Source organism: Cricetulus griseus, chromosome 2, assembly GCF_003668045.3.
Source record: "Cricetulus griseus strain 17A/GY chromosome 2, alternate assembly CriGri-PICRH-1.0, whole genome shotgun sequence".
In the NCBI taxonomy this organism is placed as follows: domain Eukaryota; kingdom Metazoa; phylum Chordata; class Mammalia; order Rodentia; family Cricetidae; genus Cricetulus; species Cricetulus griseus.
In genome coordinates this window covers 412,171,362-412,193,431 of record NC_048595.1, presented here as the reverse complement: position 1 = coordinate 412,193,431, position 22,070 = coordinate 412,171,362, and the positions used below count along the sequence as shown (strand labels likewise).

Here is a 22,070-nt window from a genome sequence, read left to right as displayed (position 1 = left end):
AATGGGCTAAAGAGGATGGGGCATGAGTGCCAGGTATGCTGGCTCCTGACCAACGTCCCGAGCCAGGCCTGGAATAACAGCAACAGCATTAAAGCAGCTCTTTGGGTGCCCATCTTCCTGCGTTTCCTGTAACTTGCACCAGGGTGGAGAGTGCATGGCCAACAGGCTGGGCTTATCTCATTAAGAGTATGTTTCTTCAAAGAAAGAAATCTCTCTCAAGAAACTGTAACCAGTGTGTCAAGCCAAAGCCAAGGAAATTAAACACAACTGAGGCTGAATTGGAAGGACATTAGTCTTGGAATCAGAAAGGAAGTGATTTAGCTGTTCAATTTGTAAGGCTAGTTAGTAAGTAGTCAAAGACACTACGGTTTGAAAAACGAAAATCAAGTATGTCAAATAGAAAAAAACGCCTCTCAGTGGTAGATGTCTGAAAGTTCTAGTACAGAACTGAGCTCACACAGTGAAGACCATCTCTCAAGGAGGATCTATCAGGCTCTAGATTTATCTTCATCCACACAGGTCTGGACTTCACATGCCTGGGAGGCGCTAATCCATCGTGCTAACACTGTTTCCTAAGTGACGAAGGTAAACGAACATTCATTCATCCATCCAGAGTGGGGCACAGAAGGGGATGCAATTCTATTTTGGTACTCCTAGACCTTTGACAGACATGGGAAGGACAGCATCTGCCTTTCCATTTTCAATCCAAGCGGCTCATAGGGGTAAAAAATGAAGAAATTCAATTGCATGCATGGCACTCTTTGCTAAGCAGTATTTTCTGGAAAGTTCTGCCATCCTGGCACTTTTATGTGTGTGCAGAATATGTTGAATCATTTGTGCAAAAGAAATCACTTTACCTCGTTTCTTTGCCAGCTCATCTGGCTTTATTTCAAGATGAGCTGCAGGGGCATTGGACTTAACAGGAGATGTTTTTGCCTTAGGCTTGCTTGGGTTACAAGGCTGCCCAGCTGACCACTGTAGACCATCGGACCTCTCTGATGGTCCATGAATAGGTTTGGGGTTCCCATCTAAGGACATTTTCTGTTGCAGTAGTCTGTTGCCTTCTGTAAGAGAACACCAAATAATGACCATGAAGGGATAAAGTAAAAACACGGGCAGCAAAGTGATGGGAGAATGGCAGGATTTCTGGTTTTATTTACAGGCTGGCAATAATGCCTTTCACTGCAAAACACTCAAGGAACTGTTTTAATAGAATTCCCAGAAGAGTTGAGGCTACACCAGAAAGGGCCTTGTATTTAGAGTCAGAAGACTTGGGGTTGTGTGTGGGCTCTGGTTACTGCTTGCAGAGAAATGTGGACAAAGTATTTAACATGTCTGAGCCCTACTTTCTTCACTTGTAACTATCAAGCAAGGTCATTAACAGGCTTGCAAGAGAAGAGTATGATTCCCTATCTCCCCCTGCGCCCCCCATTCCAGTAAAAGTAAAAGCTTAGACATCTTTCAGTGTGAGTTCATATGGAAACCATAAAAATGCAACGCCCCATCTCCATTAACGCTTTGTGGTATTTCATTCTGGATTAATGAAGGCAGCAGAGTGATTGGCAATGTGGCAAGAATGAAGTGATTTCATTTCATCTAATTTATGGGGGGATTAAGTCAGGAAACATCTTGGTAATATCTCAACTATATTTTAAAATCCAAGAGTTAGATTCTCTCTTGAGCTTTAATAGATGTGGCAATAAATCAGCAGCCCATTGCTTTTGGCATCTTCTAAAGGTAGGTTCCTATGTAGTTTTTGCTGGTGTGAGTTAAATGGCAACTAAGGGCCTGAAAAGGAAATGTTATTACTCTTTAGATTTCATCACAGGGATCTCTGTTATGGAAAAACAGACAAAACAATAACAAAAACGGCAGCCAGTATGCTTCTAAAGGCCAGGTTCATGGAGAAAGCTATGCTTTGTGGAAGGGGTGCATTTTGGTTTAGATGACTCCAAGGCTGAGCACCCCTGTATCCTGGACAACCTTGTAGCAATGTTTTCACCTATCTAGCTGGCTGTGGCTCATATGCATACAGAGTGCAACCCTCTCTTTCTCAGGCACTTGCCCACCCCTGCTTCTCTCTGCTCCTTGTTGCCTCCATATATTACATTTAACATTAGACTCCTATGCCTGTCTCTCACTGCCGCCTTGCTGAGGCTATGACCTCCTAGAGGGCAGACACTGAGTCAGATCCACTTTCTAAGCTCCAGGACTTGTGTCTGGTTCAATAGCTTTCTGTAGGACTGTGATTGAGTTAAAGTACACTTAAAATGATTTCATGGGGGAAAAAAGAGAAAGAAACAAGGGACACCTTTCCCGACACTGTCACAAGCATTACAAAGACTAGGGGAAAGTGTGAGAGAATGCAATCTGGGTCCTAGACAATTTGATTTTAGACATTAGCTCATTTATGATAAATATAATTGGACTCTAGTAGAATCCATCATTCATAACCTATATGTCAAGGAGCTTTCCCGAACAATGAAAACTTTACTGAAAGGGAAATTATAGTATGCATTGAAATGTCCACAGTAGGTAATGAACAACTAGTAAACACTGAAAATAGCATTTTTAGCAGTAATGGAATTGATTGAAATAGTAATGTGTAATTTAATCCTTAGTTATGCTAATGTGGAACTTCACTGTATGAATGACAGCCACTGTCAAACTTCAGTGTGAAATGACTCTCCCTTGGTACTAAACAGTACCAAGTTCCTAAGGACGGTCTCCAGAGATCCTGAGTAAGCAATGGGTGTCGAGTCCTGCATCCCAGGTGGTTCTGAAGGAGTGGAGATGGGTAGACACACCTGATGATGAATTTCTAAACATTTGTGTTGGAACAATGACTAAATCCAAACTGGTTCCAATTCGTTCCCATCCTAAATCACAGCTGAAATTCAGTCTTGGTGAGTGATTATAAATTCAGAATTATAAATTCAGCATAGCAGAGTAAATTAGTTGCAGTCTTGGAAATATGGGGATGGATAGCCTAGTGGAAATAATGACCTTAGTTAGAGGAAAAAAATATTCTGTTAAGATGCAAATGAATTTTAAACAGGAGACAGGCATGTAAATAAACATGAGCTCATTAACCTGGAGCTAAAAATATTTTTTTTTGTGCGTCAGAGAGTACTATGTGGGCTCTTGATTCAGTTCACCACTCATCTTTCAAATATTTATTGAGAAATTTGAATAGCAATATTTTTGCTTTCTGAAAAATCATTATTGGGGGGAATCGTTGAACACTGCGAATATTTATAATTCCTAAAGACCAGTTGGATCTGTCTGAACACTGGCTAGATAGATTGGTCTATAAATATGACGAAACTCTGGGATTCTCTCAGAGAGTTAGACAGTCACAACAGAATGATGTTCATTTTGACCACAAGTCCTGGACTTCTAGTAATACAGTAATGGAAGTTATTTCCTGGACACAGTGATTTTCCTTTAGTATCAGAAACACCATCAGGTCCCCCTTGGGAAGCCAGCTTTAAATTTTAACAGCCTGATTGATTAATTCCAGTTAGTTACACTGTCAATAAGGTAGCCATCCCCCCACAAGTGGCTGATCCAAATTGAGATGAGAAGTCCTATAAGAAAGATACACCGATTTTTTTTAAAGCTTGGCACAATATCTTAAAAAGATTCTTCAATAAATATAAAAAATATTGAGACTGGAGGGTATAGCTCAGTGTAGTACTTGCACAGAATATGTAAGACCCTAGGTTGGATTTTTTTTTTTTTGAGACAGGTGTTTAGCTTTGGCTGTCCTGGAACTCACTGAGATCCGCCTGCCTCTGCCTCTTGAGTGCTGGGATTAAAGGCATACACCACTGCCTTGCCCCCTAGGTTGAATCTTTAGCATTGCAAAAAGTAAATAAATACTAGTTATATGTTGAGATGATCGTACTTTAGGTATATTAATTTAGAAAATGTATTACCCAATTGAACCACCTTATACCATTTAATGTGGCTATTAGAAAATATAAAATTACATATGTGCTTGCACTGTATTTCTACTGGCTAACACTAATGTAAATCGTAAGAAGCATTAGATGGATGGTTGACTGTGTTCAGTCACTAATAATATATAGTCTACTATGAAAGGGCATTTATTTTAGTCTTCACTTTCTACACGTCAAAGTGGTGACAGAGCGGTGCATGTCTTGCTTATCATCATATGCTTGATATCTACTGCTACATGGTAAACCCTGAATGAGTGAATAAGAAATATGCACCGGTGAACCAGTATTACTTCAGTGCTTTGCATATCTAGGGCCATTCCAATGGTAGGGTACCTAGTCAAATAGGAGTGGCTTTAATATTCATCAAGGACTTGAGCAAAATTTGTGACATCTCAGAAAGAGATGTTATCCCTGGAAAGAGCCTATTTGCTCAGATTCAGTTAAAAATTGTACATATCTTTACTTAATTCTTTTCCAGGTATTTATCTTAACAATGGCTCCCAGAAACTTCTGTGGTTTTGAATTTCACAATTACCAGAAACCCTTTAAAACTGAAAATACTTAGCAGATCTTAATACAGCTAGAGCATGACTTAAGGAGAATCATTTAACTTTCTGATTCAAGTAGACTCAATGGACACTTCATATGGAGTCCCTGATGTGCTAGCTCTGGCTTTCATATAGAACACAAGTAAGTCACATCTCTCTGCCCTTAACACTAATATGTAAAGCTAATATAAGAATGGAAGAGCTTAGTGAGTCTGAGGTGACCTTCTTCCTCTAAATTGCCTTGGCAACACTGTTGGAAATCTATTGACTATTTGCATGGGTTGGTTTCTGAACTCTATTTTATCCACTGATGTAGTTATCTGTCCTCACTCATTATATATATATATATGAAGTCCTAGCTTCAGATATGATCTCCAGATTTGTTCTTTTCATTCTAAAGATTATTGTCTCTATCATAAGTCCTTTGCATTCCAATATAAATGTAAGAATTAGCTTTCTCAATAAAGAATTTCAATTAAAAATCTGGCAGAACTTTAGTTGAATTTGTGCTCAATCTATAAGCCAAATTGAGAAAAAGCTGGCCTGTTATCAATATTGAATCCTTTGATTCTTAAACATGACATATCTCATTGTTTATTTGAGCCTTTAAAAGTTATTTTTTATATAGTTTTAGTTTTGAGGCTTAAATATCAATAGTCAAATTTATTCCTAGGTATTTTAGACTTCTTTTGGTTAGGTATGTACAATTTAAATTTTTTTCAATTCCCAAATGTTGGTTACTATAGTAGAATATGAAAACTCTAACACACACACACACACACACACACACACACACACACACACACAGAGAGAGAGAGAGAGAGAGAGAGAGAGAGAGAGAGAGAGAGAGAGAGAGAGAGAGAGAGAGGCCCCAAGATCTTAGATGATGGAGGTACCATTCAGGGCCTTGGAACCCAGGATGTATAAAGGGAGTAACACCAGTCAAAATGAGAACAAAGACCTGATCCATCATAGTCAATAGTTCTGGGGAAGTTCCTAAATGTACTAACCTTGCCTTTTGACTTCTGTAGTTCTCCTTCTGACTAACTGTTCTTGCTAACTGAGGTGTGTCAACCCAGGATTTGTTTTTTGTGCTAAAATGCCCATCCTGTGAAACGTTTGGGACTGCACTCTGGTCCTGAACACCTAGTGTAGTCTCTGGAAGGCTAATAAAGACTTTCTATTGGTTTGAACTCATGCCCGGGTAGTCTTGGATACCTCAATAACAGATACCTTACAACAATACTAAACTTATATCTAGAGACTTGTTCTATGGCCTATTAATTGGCCTATTTTGATTAAAATGCCAGATGTTCCTGAAATATTGGGTATATGGTCCTATCAATCAAGTTAGTTGGTAGTATTGAGTAAGTCTATATTCTTACTGAAGTTTAATGTACTTGTCTCATCAATTAGTAAGAAAATAGTATTAAAATCTACAACTATTATGGATTTGTCCTTCTTTAACTCTATCAATACTGCTGAGATTTTGAAGCTCTATACTTAGGTCCAGAATTGCGAACTCTAGGTGATATACTGACTTAGGTGTTACTATGAAATGAGTCTGTCAGCATTTTTTGTATTAGAATCTTCTTCCTCCAGTGATAACACCGTTACACCAATTTTCTGTACTTAGTTGTTTGCACAGCATAGCTTTCCTATACCCTATTTTTAACTTTACCTTACAATAATCACAGATAGCTGCATTTTCTCATCTATTCTGTCACTCTGCTTTTTAATTGAATTTTTAGTCCACTTACATTAAATGTAATTATTGGTATTAGTAGATTATATCTACCAATTTGAGGTTATCTTAGTCTCAAATGTTTTTCAAACTAGAGATTGTTGCAAGGATTGCAAAATTGTATTACTAGTTTATCACAATGTCCTTCTAATAAACATGTGCTTCTTCATGAATAAGGTAAAGAACCACAGAAGAGCATAATTTTACTTATTCACTTCTGTCAATATGAACACATGGGCTTGCATTATAAGATTCACCATGTATGAACAACCGTGTATGTATTCAAATTTTAAGTTTTAAAATCCTCTTTTCTCTAGTTTTCATCTTTCTGAGTGTAAATTTGATGCACTCATAAGAAGAAGTAGACAGGCAATTTAAACCTAACCTCCAGGAAAACAGTAAATATAGCAGCCCTAAAGTCATTATTTTAACCCATTAAAATGGTTTCAGAGTCTACCCCAAAGACAGTATTTCAATAAATCATATTATCTGATCATGCTTAAGGGCTGTAAGGTAGTTTTATCTGAAAAAAATTGATCAACAAAGCATAGCTTTGTTGTTATAAAATTAGTTTAAAATTCCTAATGTCTATGTCACTTAAAGCATGTCACCATTCTCTTAAAAGTACTTAAGTAAACATAATTGCATTTTATGATGACTGGTAATATAATCGATAGTCCTTTGGCACCTGGTCTTACTATTACTTAATATTTATAATCAGAGAAATACAAGTGGAGGTTATATTAAGAAATAATCTGTTTTTAGAAAACAATGAGATTAATAATGCAACCTTTCTGAACAGAAACATTTTGAAAACCTAAGCTCACATATGCATTGTGTGCACATGTACACACACACACACACACACACACACACACACTCATACTTTTTAAACCCAATAATTACAGGACCCAGGGATAATCATACAAGTTGTTCACTACAGTGTTGTTTTTAAAAGCAGAGACAAACTGAAATAATCCACATGGAAAACAATTTAGTAACAGTTAAAAGATGTGGCAAATTCATAAAAGTAATACAGACATTAAAATGTGACAATGAGACACATGATTTTATATAGTTAATATATGCCAATAAACATGGTCTTTCTCCTCATCAGAGAAACTTCCTTTTGTAGTGGATGGCTGTTAATACTGGAACTCACAACTTCTCAAAGAAAGAGAGTCAATGACTATGGAGAGAGCTCATCCCTAAATGGACAGTTGGATATTACACTTCCAGCAAGGCTCAGGAAACACTGTGGAAGAGGAGGTAGGATGATTGCAAGAGTCAAAGGTTGGGGAAGATTGCTTAGGAACTGCACTCATGGCCTCAGAGCACCTATGGTTCGGACCCCACCCCAAATGAAGCAGTATGGGCAACTGATGATCCCTGGGGGAAGGAGTGTCAGTGTTCTGCAATGCTATGGTCCACAATCAGTTGCCTATGATCCAGTGCCCACCTTACATTCATATATATATATATATATATATATATATGCATACATACATACATATGGGCATCAGTTGGCTGGGTAAAAGACATAAAGTTAGGAGGGAGATGAGGTGAGCATTCTCTCAATACATTGTATTTGGAGCTGGAGAAATGGCTCAGGCTCTGATAGCACTTCTGGTTCCTAGAAAGGACCAGAATTCAGTTCCCAGCACCCACATTGGGTGGCTCACAACTACCTGTAATTTCAGCTTCAGGGGGATCCAACGCCCTCTGCTGGCCTCTGGCAACACCTGCACTCATGTACATAAATCCAGACACAGACACACATACATCCACCTAATTATTTGTTTAAATACATTGTACTCATATCGAATTACCAAATAATCAATTAAAAATTAAATGAAAATAGATAAGTGAGAAGCAGAATGTTGGAATGTGGTTGTACTATAACAGAACCTCTTATCTGTTTGTGTTACCTGTTTGTTATATTCATAAAATAAAAGATGAGATACCCTGGGGAAGTAACCTTAACATATACTTAATGATATGATGTAATGTTCATATGTCCACACTAAGTAAAGCAGAATACTAAAATTCACATGCTATGGTATTATTTTTGTGAAGAGTCTGTGTATCTGTGCTTTAAAGTAATTTTGAAGTGAAATTTAACAATGGTTGTTTTGGGGAGACAGGATTTATTTAATGGAATTTTCCAAATTTCCTCAATTAGGACAAAGTAATTTTAAATACAGAAACAAAAGCTCTGTAATTATAATTATCTCTAAAAGGCAAAAGATAGCAACTTCAAATAAGACTAGAGCAGGACGCAGTGTCCAGAATACACTGAACCTCAGATCTGAGAACAAGAAAAACTTACTCTTTATTCAAAGAAGTGAAACTTAGGTTTTGAAAAGAGTGCAATGTGCAGAAGGATCTGGGGTGGGGGGAGAGGAGACTGGGGCTTCCTGAGTGAACTCTGTAGTAGTAAGAAAGAGACAGGATTGTGGTTTCGGTGGGAAGGGAGAGGTAGAGACAGTGAGAAATGGATTAATGCTGTGAACACCTGGGAGTAAGAAGTCTGGACATAAGTACCTACCCCAAACCCATATGTCAGGTCTTGCTGGTAGACTGACAATGGAGGAGGGGTGCAGGTAAGAGGTAGCTGTCCTGAGTGCAGCCTAGACTTCTGGCTTGCATGGATTATGAACTCAAAAGAGAGAGCCACGCTTAAAATGGAGATTAAGAGCTGATTTGGAGCATGTCATTGAAGTGCTTTGAAATGTCAAAGTGAAAATACCAAATATACCTCAAAGCTCAGAGAAGAGTATGGACTAGGAAGACTGGTGTGGGCCATGTGGCATAGCTAAAGCCAGGGCATGTTCCAAATGACCTAAGCAGAGAACACTATCTTTATATGATGGATGACTTGGCCAGCCAAGCCTTGATGGGGTTTAAACAATCCAACAGCCAGGCAAAGAATGGCCCTCAAAGAAGCTGACAAAAACCAATAGAAACACAGGGAAAATAAGAGGGCCGTGTCATAGAAACCAAGATGAAAAAGACGTGGTGGGTAAAGACAGAGGAGCAAACAATGCTACATATGCTGAAAGGAAGATAAAAGAAAAATCAAAAGTCGGCCAGTTTCAGTAGCTGGGAGGCTACTGCAGACAGTGGGAACAGTGTCATCTGAGAGATGGGCTGTAAGCCACCACAAACAGGCTGATGAGTGGGGTGGGGATGAGGAAATGGAGACAGCAGGTAAAAGGAACTCCTTTAAGATAAGACAGAATAACAGTCTAGTGATGAAACCTCAGGAACATTCTTCCTGTTTCAGCCACTGGCCAGTGACTTGCAAGCATCATATTTTCTCCCATCTCTGCAGGACAGGGTGGCTAACAGATACAGCAACTTTGCAGTAGACTTCAGAAGACAGGGATTAATTCAGACATAATGTCAGTTCTGCCCTTTCAAAATTTCCTTAGCAAATGTGGCTAGGCATTATTATTCCACCCAAATCCCATGAAACCCGAGTGGCTCGGAGGCCATTAAAAAGGGCGGATGTTCTGACTGGAGGCATGTATTAAAAGATAATAGATAATAACAATGGATCAAGCTGTCAAAGGTGGAAGACAGACATGTTAAATCAAACACACGCCACTGTCTTAGTTCCTTGCTAGGCAAGTTCAACTCTTTTTGCATTTGACAGAGCAAGTTAAAGCTTTGTTCAAAAAAAAATCATAAAACTTTTTTTTTTTTGAAACCCCTCCCTGTCTCCTTGGTCATTCCACCCAAGTGCTTCTGTAACTGAAGTCACCATTTCAAGGTTCTGAATGTAGCATGTTTAGTGCTGAGTAGCAATGGAGTGTGTTTTTGCTGGACAAAATACAATGTGTTTTGTCAATGAAAAAGAGGAAAGAGGCCTCTGGACACAGGTAGCTGAGGGCATTGGGTGTTCTGTGGCCTCAAATCACTACAGCCAGTGCCCGTCTATGTCCATTTCTGCTCTAGACTACCCTGGGAAAGAAGGCAAAGATCTGAGTCAATGAGAGTATAACTAAAGGCCTCTCCTAAGATGCCCTGCACATTCAGCCCCAGTGCTGCTGAAAGAGGCTCAGGCTGAGCAATGCATACCTCTACATGAAAATGAGCCAAGAACTCAGGTCCTAAAATAATAATTAAAGAGGAACATGAAAGATTATTATGCACTTTAAAATAACAACAAAATGTATGTTTGTATAAGAGTATATAATCTCAGTACTATATAAAGGATTATATCTTTAATCTTTCAAAGACAGCAAAAACCTATGATAATAATTACAAAGGATTCTCCGAGGCGCTTACCAAGTGTAAACTAACAAACAACAAACAAACAAAAAAACCCTGCCTGTCGAGACTACCACAGCCTGGCAAAAGACACTGGAGTACCTGAATCTCAATACAAACATCTCCTCTTCGGATGATTATGTCACAGTATGACCTCATGTGAAGCCACCGCACATCCACCATGCCTTCAGATAAGTGGCCTTCATGCTTTTCAGAATCGCTAATCATCTTGGTGGCTGAGTTTTATGTTGGCTAATCATCTGTTTATTTTCCCTACCCAACAAAGTACATGAACTCCATGGGAGCAAATGCATGGCCATCTGGTTCATCTTTGGTACTAAAACACCCAGCATGCCTTAGACAGATTTGCTGAGTAAACCGGTGGCACTATGGTTTCCTCTCGGCCAGTTGTTGCACAGAGCACTCTGTGTATTGCATTCGCTGCTCACCCAAACCTTGGACAGTTAGATGTTTTTGTTTTGCAGGGGAGTAAAATGAAACACAGAGCAGGTAACGCTTCCATGGTCACATAGCCAGTAATTGAACAAGGCTGAGGTTTGAACCCAGACATTTCCCTTGCTAGGCACCCTGGTTCTTGCTCATGGTCTATAGTGTCACTGGAGAGCAGGTATTACTGAAACCCTAGACTACACAGATTTAGCATCACTATGAAAGTTCTAGGCTATCAGCTTTCCTGTTGATCTTTTCTAATCCTCTGGTCCAACACTGGGCTTAGAGGAGCAGGAGAGATCATATGGGAGCTCCCGCCAATAGTAACATGACAAAAAAAACATGCTTGGAAACCCTGTATGAACCTCAAAACACAGAACTGTTCTGAGGTGTTTATTGTTGTAGCAAATACAAAGAAGGGACAAACAACCACATTATAACACAACCAACCCCTTTCTTTCTCCTGGGGTTGATTTCATACTGAGAATGTAGAGGTAGTTCCGTGCTTCTGAGCCCCCGAGCTTGTATAGTAAAGGGGTGGTGGATATAGGGGCAGGGACAGTCTGCAGTGTGGTTGTGGAGGCCAGCAAACACAGCAGGGAGCCCTCTGTTTGTGACAAGCAGGAAAAGATGACGTGGCTTCCCCAAATGCTTTAAGGATGGAAAACTCTAAAGGGAAGCTGCTGGTGGCCATAGTCCTGCTTTCCCTCCTCCCTGGGCATGTATCCAGCTGGAGAAAGACAGAGAGGACTGTGATTTCCATTCTTGGCCCAAACACAGATAAGGCTTGAGAATCTGAGGATTCTAAAACAGAGCAGGAGGAAGATTTGAGGAAACCAGACCCTAAGATGCTTTAGACATTTCGATTCGAGGCCTTAGGGGGTAAAAATTACTATCTTTAGCACTGCTTTTGATAAAAATAAACCCCTGTCTACTCTTTGCTTGTCTTAGGATTTGAAAACAGGATGGTTTTGATTGGATTATGTAAAAGATCTAATTTGAGCTGTTATTAAAAGTTCTGAGATACAGAAAGAGCCACTCTCAGGCTTAAAGCCTACTCTACAAATTCCACAATACACGCTGACACGCAACACTGTCCCAGCTGACAGCGCTGTATTTACGGCCTAGAATGATGGGGCTCTGGGTGGCTATTTTTCATGTAGGAAGTCACACTAACACCCCTGAGCCACCTGCATATATCTTAAAGCTAACTTTTCCCCTACCAGAATAATGATTCTGTGTAAGACTTTTAAAAAAGAGAGATCCTGAATGTCAAGGTGTTATAAAAAGATAAAACACGCCTTGCACAGGTCCATAGCCTGCTGCCCGGCGGGGCAGTCAAGGCAGGCTTTGTGGAGCCAGTTTCATTACTGGAGAGCCTGATAAATGTGCCAGCACTAGTAGCCTGGAGATTTCTTTCAGGCTCATGCTGTGAATCCACTCAAGCACAGAATATCATTATAAGGCTTTGTTACTATTAGTTTTTCTAATTTTTCAATTATACATTTTTTTAAAATTTATTTTGAGGAATTAGCGAGCTCATGGTATTAGCATTAATTATTCACTGCAATTTAGATGGACCTAACAGAGTCAAGTTTGCCAAATACAAAGGAGCCCAGGGTTTAAGGCTACAACACATCCTTCCTTCTCCTACTGAAAATGGGGTGCAAAGTATAAAAAATCTGACATTTACCTGTGATTTGTCTATTAGTGGGTTCAGGATTTCTGAGAGAATGAACAAGCATTATAGAGTCATTTAACAGTTTTGGCATCAACTTTATGTTGGGCCTTTATTATCTTTGGAAGGTAAAGCCTAAGCAGTTACAAACTTATTTTAAAATTTGTGATCATAAACGTGAGATGCTAATGAAGTTAACAGTCAATCCAGAGGGGCTCTCTTCCTTTTAAAAATACATCCAATGACCTTCCATTACTACCATTCATTCTTCAGTAGGAACACTTACATACAACATAAAGATTTGTGCCAGGCGGTGGTAGATCTCGCCCATATTCCCAGCACTTGGGAGGCAGAGGCAAGCAGATCGAGACTATCCTGAGAGAGAGTTCCAGGACAGTCTCCAAACCTACAAAGAAACCCTGTCTCAAAAAACCAACCAACCAAACAAACAAAAAAAACACAAAGATTTGTAAGGCACCAATGACGTGAATAATACCTTCAGGTTAAAACTCAAAAGAACCGAAAGGATATGGGATGCATTTTGTATGCTCAAAAATTCTTCACAGAAAGCCTCACACTAGTGCTTATCAAGTCCCCTTGCACAGAGAGCAGCCTCAGTTGGAGCTTAACTGTCAAGGCGGCTACCCAGGGTGAGGTGCAGGGCTTCTGCCTTGCATTTGTTCCAATTACTTGACAGACTTACTGAAACTGTGTTAGGACAGAGGCATAAATTATGGATAAATGAGCAAATATATGTGCTAGGCTTTTAGTTTATGATTGATATCAAAACAGCAACTTGAGTAATTAGATTTTGAAAGTAATTCGTAGGAAAGCAATAACAAGTAAAGTTGGGAATCTGCCATTCGATTATTTAATTTCTTTCTCCTGTCCTGACTATAAATCAAAAACATTTTAAAAACTGATTTACAAATTCCTAGAGAATTTGGATTCAAATGAACTAGGTTATGTTCATTGCAGTCACAGGTTTCAAGGAAGTGTCATGTAGTCGATAAGGATGACTGACCACAGCTCTGTGAATGGTGTTTGTAGGAGATGGGAAGAAAATTAAGGCTGGATGATCAATTTAAAGACATACCAGTGTGACACAGAGTGCCATGACCTAGTGTCTTTTCACCATATTCCTCATTTGGTCCATACCATCATTGGGTTTGTTTGTATTTTGGCCTCTTCTACTAGACTGAAACCCTTGGCAGGGATATGTTGTGGAATAGTCTTTTTGTACACTGTGAATATGCATCACTCTGATTGGTTTAATAAAAAGATGAACAGCCAGTAGATAGGCAGTATTTTGTGGAACAGGGGAGGCTGGGAAGAAGAAGGGTGGAGACATCAGAACACACCGAGCAAGCAGCATGGGCTTTACAGAGTAAAGGTAACAGAGACATTTTAAAGAACATAGATTAAAAGGTATGGCTTAATTTAAGTTATAAAACTAGTTAGAAACAAGCCTAAGCTATCGGCCAAGCTTTCATAATTAATAATCTCTCCATATGGTTATTTGGGAGCTGGCAGTTTGGGACAGAGAAAGGCTCCTTACAGAGATAATATCTTACTCATCTTTGGCTTATCATAGGACAGCAATGTCATACCATCAGGAGGGATACAATGGACATGGATGCTGATCAAAATTCTCCTCACCACTTCTCAACCTTCCCAGTCTTCCCCATCATCTTGTCCCTAGTTATCTCCATGCCCACCCATCTATGTCATCTCAATTGCTCAGCTGGAGGTGGCATCTCTGCTCTCCAAATCTGAAGTTCATTGCGTGCCTACAACCTTTGCTACAAGAAATTCAGACAGTCCACAGAGCCTACTTCACAGGTATCCTTCTCAGAATCTACCAAGCATCTGGTACTCCACTTAGAGTCTCCCATGAGTGAGTGGCCCGTCCCAACCTTCTAGGTGTTGACTTTGGCACCCAGCACCCAATCAGACTGCATCTGCATTCTCAGTTGTTTTGCAGGCAGCTATTTACTTATTGATATTTCCTTCACATCGTAAATATAAAGAGACACTGTCCATAATATCCAGCTGGATATTACCTTTTCCATCTTCAGCACAAAGTGACTCATTGTAAGTGTGAGCATCTGGCCACTTCATAAGGCCTCCTAGTTCACCTAGTCAAAAAGATCTGAGATCTTTATTAGATTTTTTTTGTAGGCAGGTTTCATCACATATACATTTTATTTTAGGATTTGTTATAGCCATGGGGGTAGCAGGCCATTTTATTATTGTGAGCTATGGTTTTAATGGGTCCCTGAAAATGCTAGAAAGTTAATTCCTAATATTGAATGTTGAGAAGTGGGCCTTTATGATGTGACTGGGTCATGAGGATGTCATGCTTCTGACGATATTATGGTTGTTATAGCAGTGGATTAGTAGTCTAGCCCCCTGAACTCTCTCATCTCTTTTTTTCCAGTAATTGATTTCCCAGCCTCTAGAACCCTGAGCCAAATAAGCTCCTATTGTTTGTAATCTCCTGTCTATGGCGTTCTGTTTTGCAGTGGCAGGAAACAAACCAAAGCAGTTTTCTTATATTACAAAAAAGAAACAGGGCAGTAGAGAAGAAATGTTGTACCAAAGATAGATAGTGTATTGAGTAGCCTTCTTTCATGATCACAATGTCGGGACTGGCTCACCTACACCTCTGCTAATGGGGTTGACTCTATTGTGCTGTCCACAGAAGATGTAGGACCTTTTCTCCTCAGTGCTGCAGTAGGAAGGCACAGCTCTCCCGCCCTTCTGACCTCAGGTCCAGTTCTCCCACCTGCTTCAGACATTGATGGGCGACGTTGATAGGCACGGGTGGGGGAGTGCCGCCAATAAGGGGATATCTCTCCCCCTGCCCATACCACCACATGACGGATGAGTAATGGGGACAATTCTCCCATACTCACAACTTTGGGGCTGGCTCACCACACTTTGGCCAACAGGATTGGCTCCATTGTGTGGCCCAGGCCAAGAAAAATTCCAGTGAGGGTCCAGCAACAATAGTGTAACAGAAACCAGAGGTCTCAAACCAGACCAATGACTCTTGGAAATGAATACTTCCAAGTAGAGATATATGGACAAAAGGGTTTACTGCATGACTCTTACTGTGTCACACTACAGCTTCCATGATGATATTTTTTTTCTTTTAAATTTTATTGGGGGGGTTACTGCAAGGCAGAGGGTGATACAAAGGGATGGGAAATGAACGGGATCCAGATGCATGATGGGATAGACACAAAGAATAAATAAAAGGAAAGTTAAAAAAAGAAGTAGCCTTCTGGGGCTGGTGAGATAGCCCTGCAGGTAGGAATACTTCCATGCAAATATGAAGACCCAAGTTTAAAATCCCAGGTTCTAAGGGAACAGCTAAACATTGCTGTGTGCATGTATAATCCCTGTGCATGGTGAGCCAACAGAGGGTCTCTGGGGCTTGTTGCTGTCTACCTTGAGGTACAGTGAGAGGCTTTCTCTTTAAGGAACAGGTGGAGGGTTATAAAGCAAGAGACTCCTTACGACCTCCTCTGGCCTTCATACTAGCATACATACCTATAAACACATGTGCATATCATACACACACAAGTAGACTTCTGAGGTTAATTTACAGCTGCAGCATACATGTTAATTCACATTCTAATACCCTGAATTTTTCAGTTCACCATATATAAAAGGAGATAAAATAAGCTGGCCCAAGGAAAGCATTTAGTACCATTTTCTCTTGTCATAAATTGTCTTTTCCCTTACCTGGGAGAAGTATCTCTTCAAGCTAGCATTGTCTAGTCCCTCAAGATCCTTATACAGACTATATCTGAACGACTGGGAGTCAGATAGATTCCCCGATAGTCAGGGAGAGGGGGCATGGCTAGGTAAACAAGATGGTGAGTGTCTCCTCCCTCATCCTCCTTACCAGAGAAAAGTCTGGCAGCTTAAAACATGCCCTCCTGACAGGAGGGTCCCTGCTGAAGGACTGGCTCAACATGTTCAAGGCTGGATCAGGACATGTGTTCACGATAGTTGTGGGTCAATCAGCCATCCTGCCTTCTTCAAACTGACCAAGCCCCGCTCTGCTCTGTGGAAGGTCTTTCATTCCACGTGCTTCCCACTTATGGGTTTCCTCACCCCTAAGAAAAACCTTTCTTTCTTGGCTGCTTCTGGCTGATCCACTCTGCTGTGTCTCAAAATTTCCCAGCTGTTACCTGTTAACGCTCAAGAAGTTCCAGCCTTTAAATTCTTTAACTGACATCGAAAATGACTCGATCCAGAACCCTAGACATAACAGAACTATGGGGCTTTTTAGTGGTGTAGGGTGGGGATTGAGATCCTCCGAGTCAGTGCAGGGACAGACTGAGCATCTCTTTGTGGCCCTGTTGTTCTACATGGCTTCAGGACTCAATGGTATCTACTTACTAGCAGCTCATATTTTTCTCATCCTGTGTAGCAGCAGCAGCAGCAGCTACTGCCTCAAGGAGTTACCTCTGTGTGCTTGTGGGGTGTGTGTGTGTGTGTGTGTGTGTGTGTGTGTGTGTGTGTGTGTGTGTGTGTGTATGTGTGTGTGTGTGCACGCGTGTGAATCATCCTAAGCAAATATACTTAGGAACAACTGACCTGTAATCCCACGAAGAGCCCTCGGTGGTTCCTCCAGTATTGAGAGATTTTTCTCACGGGGTGTGAGGGCCAGTTTTTCTCTGACAGAGTCAGGGGATGAGCTGTCCTTCTCACAGCCATTCACGTGGCCATTTTGCATCAGTGGTACCTGTGGCTGCAAGGGCCCCACCTCTGGCCTCTCCACCTTGTCCTTAGCATCTTTGTTGCCTTGATGCTGCTTGGACTTGCTTCTTTTCCTTTTATTATTCTATAGCGAGAACAAATGGGAAAACAGTACTGTATTCAGCAGGGGCTCTTAAGCATAAAGTAAAATAAGACATTCTGACACCTGGCATTTAATAGAATGGGTGAAAACACATTTTTATTAAATACCCAGATTAATCTAAATATTGTGCTTCTAAAGCAAGTTGTTTAAAATTTTACCTTGAGATTGTTGTAAACAAAAAGTTCCCTTAATTTGAAAGGAAAAAAAATACAGGAGCAATAATTAAATAGCAGGGAGGTAATTTAAGCATCTTAAGAAAGACTCTTCGGGTAGGGATGACAATATAGAAAACTAATGGCTCTAGAGGAATTGGTGATATTAAGAAATAGCTCTTGCTTCTTGAAGCAGTTCAGGACCAGGTGGCCACCTGAACACTCAGGTTCCATTATCTGGGGAAGAAGTCAGAGTGACAGGTATAAGGTTGGCTACCCATAGCAAAAGGAGTATTATGTAGTAGTTTCCTGAAACATTCCACCCAGCAGGAAGCTCCTGAAGTAGCTCTGGAAGTCCCTGAAATGGACTAGATTCACTAGGTCCCTCCCTCCTAAGAGAAAACAATATACTGTAGGGAGTTCCTCTCAAATAAGTAAACTGCAAAGAAGACTTGGAGACTAGCCAAGCTGGCTAGAAGAAGCAAAGACCAGCTGAGCTGCCAGGAGGAGGCTCAGGCCAACTGAGGCACCTGGAAAGGACAATGTCCAACCTGTTGAGTGACCTGCAGACTGTGCAGTGTGCTCCAGTTTCCCAGCTTTGGGAGCTGTCACCCATGCTGGGGCGGGCTTTGGTGATGCAGTTGTCTTTGAGTCACTTCTTCTCCTGCAAGTAGCCCCTCACCCATACTCCTGTAATTAACCCCAATAAAACCTATTGGTTCACCAGTTAGACTTTGGTGCTATGCCTGCTTTGAACAGACATTTTTATTTGTCTCCTCAGGAGAAGTCTGTTACACAACAAGAGGAAACACACAACAAGAGGAAACACCAAGTAGGACTAACTTGGATGTCTGCAAAGGCATTGACCAATCAGGGAAATACAGGGATTGCTGCCATCTTCCAGCAAATCCCAGGCAGCCAGAGCTGGGGCAGGACTACTACAAGGTAATTGCAGATTTGTACACTCCACCTGGACCCAGGACCTCTCAGCGGCTAGTTGAACAGAGCAAGCTTAATCACATAGACTTTGAAATAGTTCCACACCACATTTTATACAAAGTGTTTTGGACTCTCACAGAGTTTTACCATATTTCTCATCTGCTTGGTCACTGAGTACATAACAGCATCCAGAAGATGAAGAACATATTCCTAATTACAGACCTATTTTTTTTTTTAATTTGTGCATGCTTGCTCTGTTTCTACCATGTTACAAAGCATGTGTGGACTTAGAGGACAACTTGTAGGAGTAGGTTTTTTCCTTCTAACATGTGGATCCCAGGGAACAAACTGAGGTTGTCAGGATTGGCAGCAAGTGCCTTTACCTGTTTAGCCCTCCCAGCAGCCCCCAACTTTGGTATTTTATTCATTTGGTATTAAATGTACTTAACAATCAGTGTTGCAGACACCTGACCCATTAGAAAGCGTGTCCCACCTGTGGAATCTTGTTATGACTGCAGAACACTAGCCTGCCTTTTCCCCCAATGCACTTGGAGACCTGAAGAACCTGCATCTCCCTCTTAGCCTCCCTACTTCCTTTCTTTTCCTATGAAGTCACAATCATGTCCTGGTTCTTCTGAGTGAGAGATTTGCATTGCTGAGCACAGGCAAAAAGGGGACATCGGAGACCAACACCCCCCCCCATGCTGATTTCTGGAGTTCAAGCCTAATGTCCACTAGGTTGAGTCTGGAGACCATTTCCCCACTGAACCCTGAAGAAGGAACTCAGTGAGGAGTTGGGTCTGCAGCTGCTGTTTGCACCAGCCTCTCAAATCAAAGCCAAACCACACATCTGAAATTCTTCTATGTAAAGATAAATGCAGCCATTCAATCACTTGCATATCTTCTCTATCTCTTAGGGGAGCCTGGGAAGCTATGGCTAAAGATAAGCAGACAATGTCACAAACAGTGGCAAACAAAGCAGGGGAATGTCTCCTAATTCTTCCTCTTCTACATGAAACACGAAGGAGAAAAGCAGGACAGGAGGAGTCCAGAACTTTCTGTGATCTTGGGACTGCATGAAAGCAGCGCTGCTTTTTCATTTGTTCAAAACCTGTTTTACAGGCCTGTGATCTTCCCTTTGGGGGTGGGGGGGTTGGCATCTTATTTCTATGATAAGCAAAACACAGGACTGTGTGGTGCCAATGTGGAAACACAGTGCTGGTGGCTGTGAAGAGCGGCAGACTTTCCCTGGTGGGTGTGTGCACAAACACACCGTGGTGTGTGTGTGTGTGTGTGTGTGTGTGTGTGTGTGTGTGTGTGTGTGTGTGTGTGTGCAAATACACTGTGCCTGTACCCCAGAGCCACAACTCCTGTCACTAGACACTACAGCATTGTCATTTGAATGGGACAGAGCAAAATCTCCTTCCCACTGCTGTCCAGGAGCAGTCCAGGAGTGGTCCAGAAGGGCCCTTGTTCTCTATGACTTTAAGGCATTTTTACTTGTTTCATTAAAGACTGACTTCAGGGTGTGTGTGTGTGTGTGTGTGTGTGTGTGTGTGTGTGTGTGTGTACCTTAAATCAGCTTTGAATAGATTTATTCAGGGGGAAAAATGTGAAAATACATTTAGAGCTTTTTAAGTATCTTTAAAGGACTCCTTAATTTTTCCCTTTGTGCTATGGGATACGTTCAGGCAAGTTAACATCTTTATTGCTTTGAATTCTGTCACCGGGTTCCCCTTAATTCTTACAAAGAAGCACAACTGTTGGGTTCCTTAGGCACACCTGGAGAGTAAAAACACTGAAAAGAAAATAAGGCCATTAGGAGTGAAAGTGGCTGGTTACTGAAGAAAGGCATAAATTCGGAAGCATTCTGAGTGTGCATATTAACAAGTCTGAATGAAGCATAAAATTGGCAGCTTTGTTGAAATGATAACAACTCTGAAGGTTTGATTGAAGATGTTACTAATTCACGATCACCCTTAATCTTACCTTCTTTTTTCCTGTCATGTTCCATTCTTTAAGAACTTGAATTGCACTGCCTAGATAAAGAGAAAGAGTGTTCAACAAATATCCCCACAATAAACGAGACAGAAAATTCATCTGTGCGGTGGTAGCAATGGGGGGGGGCTTCTTCATTTATTTTGATACAGCCTACCTTAATAAAAATGCCAGTTTCATTTCTCATTTCCAAGATTTTCATTTAATTCACTGCAGAATCTTGGTTTTATAAAAATATTAAGCCCTACTTCGTGAAGCTTACTTTTTTTTTAACATGATATTGTCTCAGGGAATATGAAATATATCTTGAGAATTTTCTGATAGCTTCATTGCCACAGGTAGAATTAAAATTGTTCTGTTTGATACATGAATAAAGTACTATAATCTCTTGAACCAAACATGGGATTTCCCGTGTTATTAACCATGACAGTTGGACATTTCTCTGCGGCCACCCTTTCTCCATTTTTACTCTTAATCATTATGTTCAAGATTTGCAGGGGGCTGAAGACGACAGACCCTGTTGTAGCTTTCTCTCCATCCACCATGAAAGGATAGAATGTATTCTTTACAAGGCTTCCATTTCAAAACCAACAAAGTTCATTGAACAACTAATTGCATCCCAGGCTCTGCCTGGCCCAGTCACATACATAACCCTGACCTGATGAAGTTAAAGAAACATGTCATCACTGTCAACTATAGTCAGTCTCCACACATTTTAACCAAGTCAGGTGATTCCATCTAAGCAGGTACTTCTTCAAGAGGGTGGGGCCCAAGTAGTCCAACAATTTTATGCATTCTCAGATCACACTACACTGACAGCTGTCTACAAGGTATTGGATAACCAGAGATTAACTTTGAGCTGGTCTCTATGATGAATTTAGAATTAGTAGGCCTGTGTGATTGATGGCGCTAACAGAAGCTGAAGGCCACAGTGTTTAGACAGACTGTCACTCCTCTTTATCCAGAGTTTCCAATTGAGCATCCTTCTTGTCTTCTTTGAGTTGCATGCACTTGAAATAACAAGGTTGCACCCAAAAGTAAACTAGAATTTACTCCTTCCTTCCTTCCTTCCTTCCTTCCTTCCTTCCTTCCTTTCTTTCTTTCCCTCCCTCTTTCCCCCTCCCTCCCCTCCTCCCTCCCTCCCCCCTTCCTCCCTCCCTCTCTCCCTTCCTCCTTTCCTTCTTTCCTTCCTTTTTTCTTCTTTTGGTTTTTTGAGGCAGGGTTTCTCTGTGTAGCCTTGACTGTCCTGGAACTCTCCCTGTAGAGCAGGCTGGCCTCAAACTCATAGAGATCCACCTGCCTCTACCTCCTGAGTGCTGGCATTAAAGGCATGCACCACCATGTCCAGCCATGAATTTATAACTTTTATTAACTGGGTTGGTGTTTCTCTAATTTACCAAAGGAGTTAATATTTGTCAATAATTTCCAAATAATGGGGCATT

General features: G+C 40.9%; 1 protein-coding gene across 2 annotated transcripts in view; it reads right to left on the bottom strand.

The window, feature by feature from the left end:
* The window catches only part of Spats2l (spermatogenesis associated serine rich 2 like), a 61,552-nt gene extending 40,900 nt beyond the window's left edge, over positions 1-20,652 (bottom strand). The window contains exons 1-3 of one of the 2 annotated variants that reach the window (XM_035439228.1): positions 20,620-20,652; positions 17,275-17,521; positions 858-1,064 (exon numbers count right to left, since the gene is read on the bottom strand). In XM_035439228.1, coding sequence (XP_035295119.1) covers positions 858-1,064; positions 17,275-17,521; positions 20,620-20,637 — 472 coding nt within the window. In that variant the 5' untranslated portion in view covers positions 20,638-20,652. The remainder of the gene's footprint in view (positions 1-857; positions 1,065-17,274; positions 17,522-20,619) is intronic. The other variant, XM_035439229.1, reaches the window with a different exon arrangement.
* Between the last annotated feature and the right edge of the window lie 1,418 nt (positions 20,653-22,070).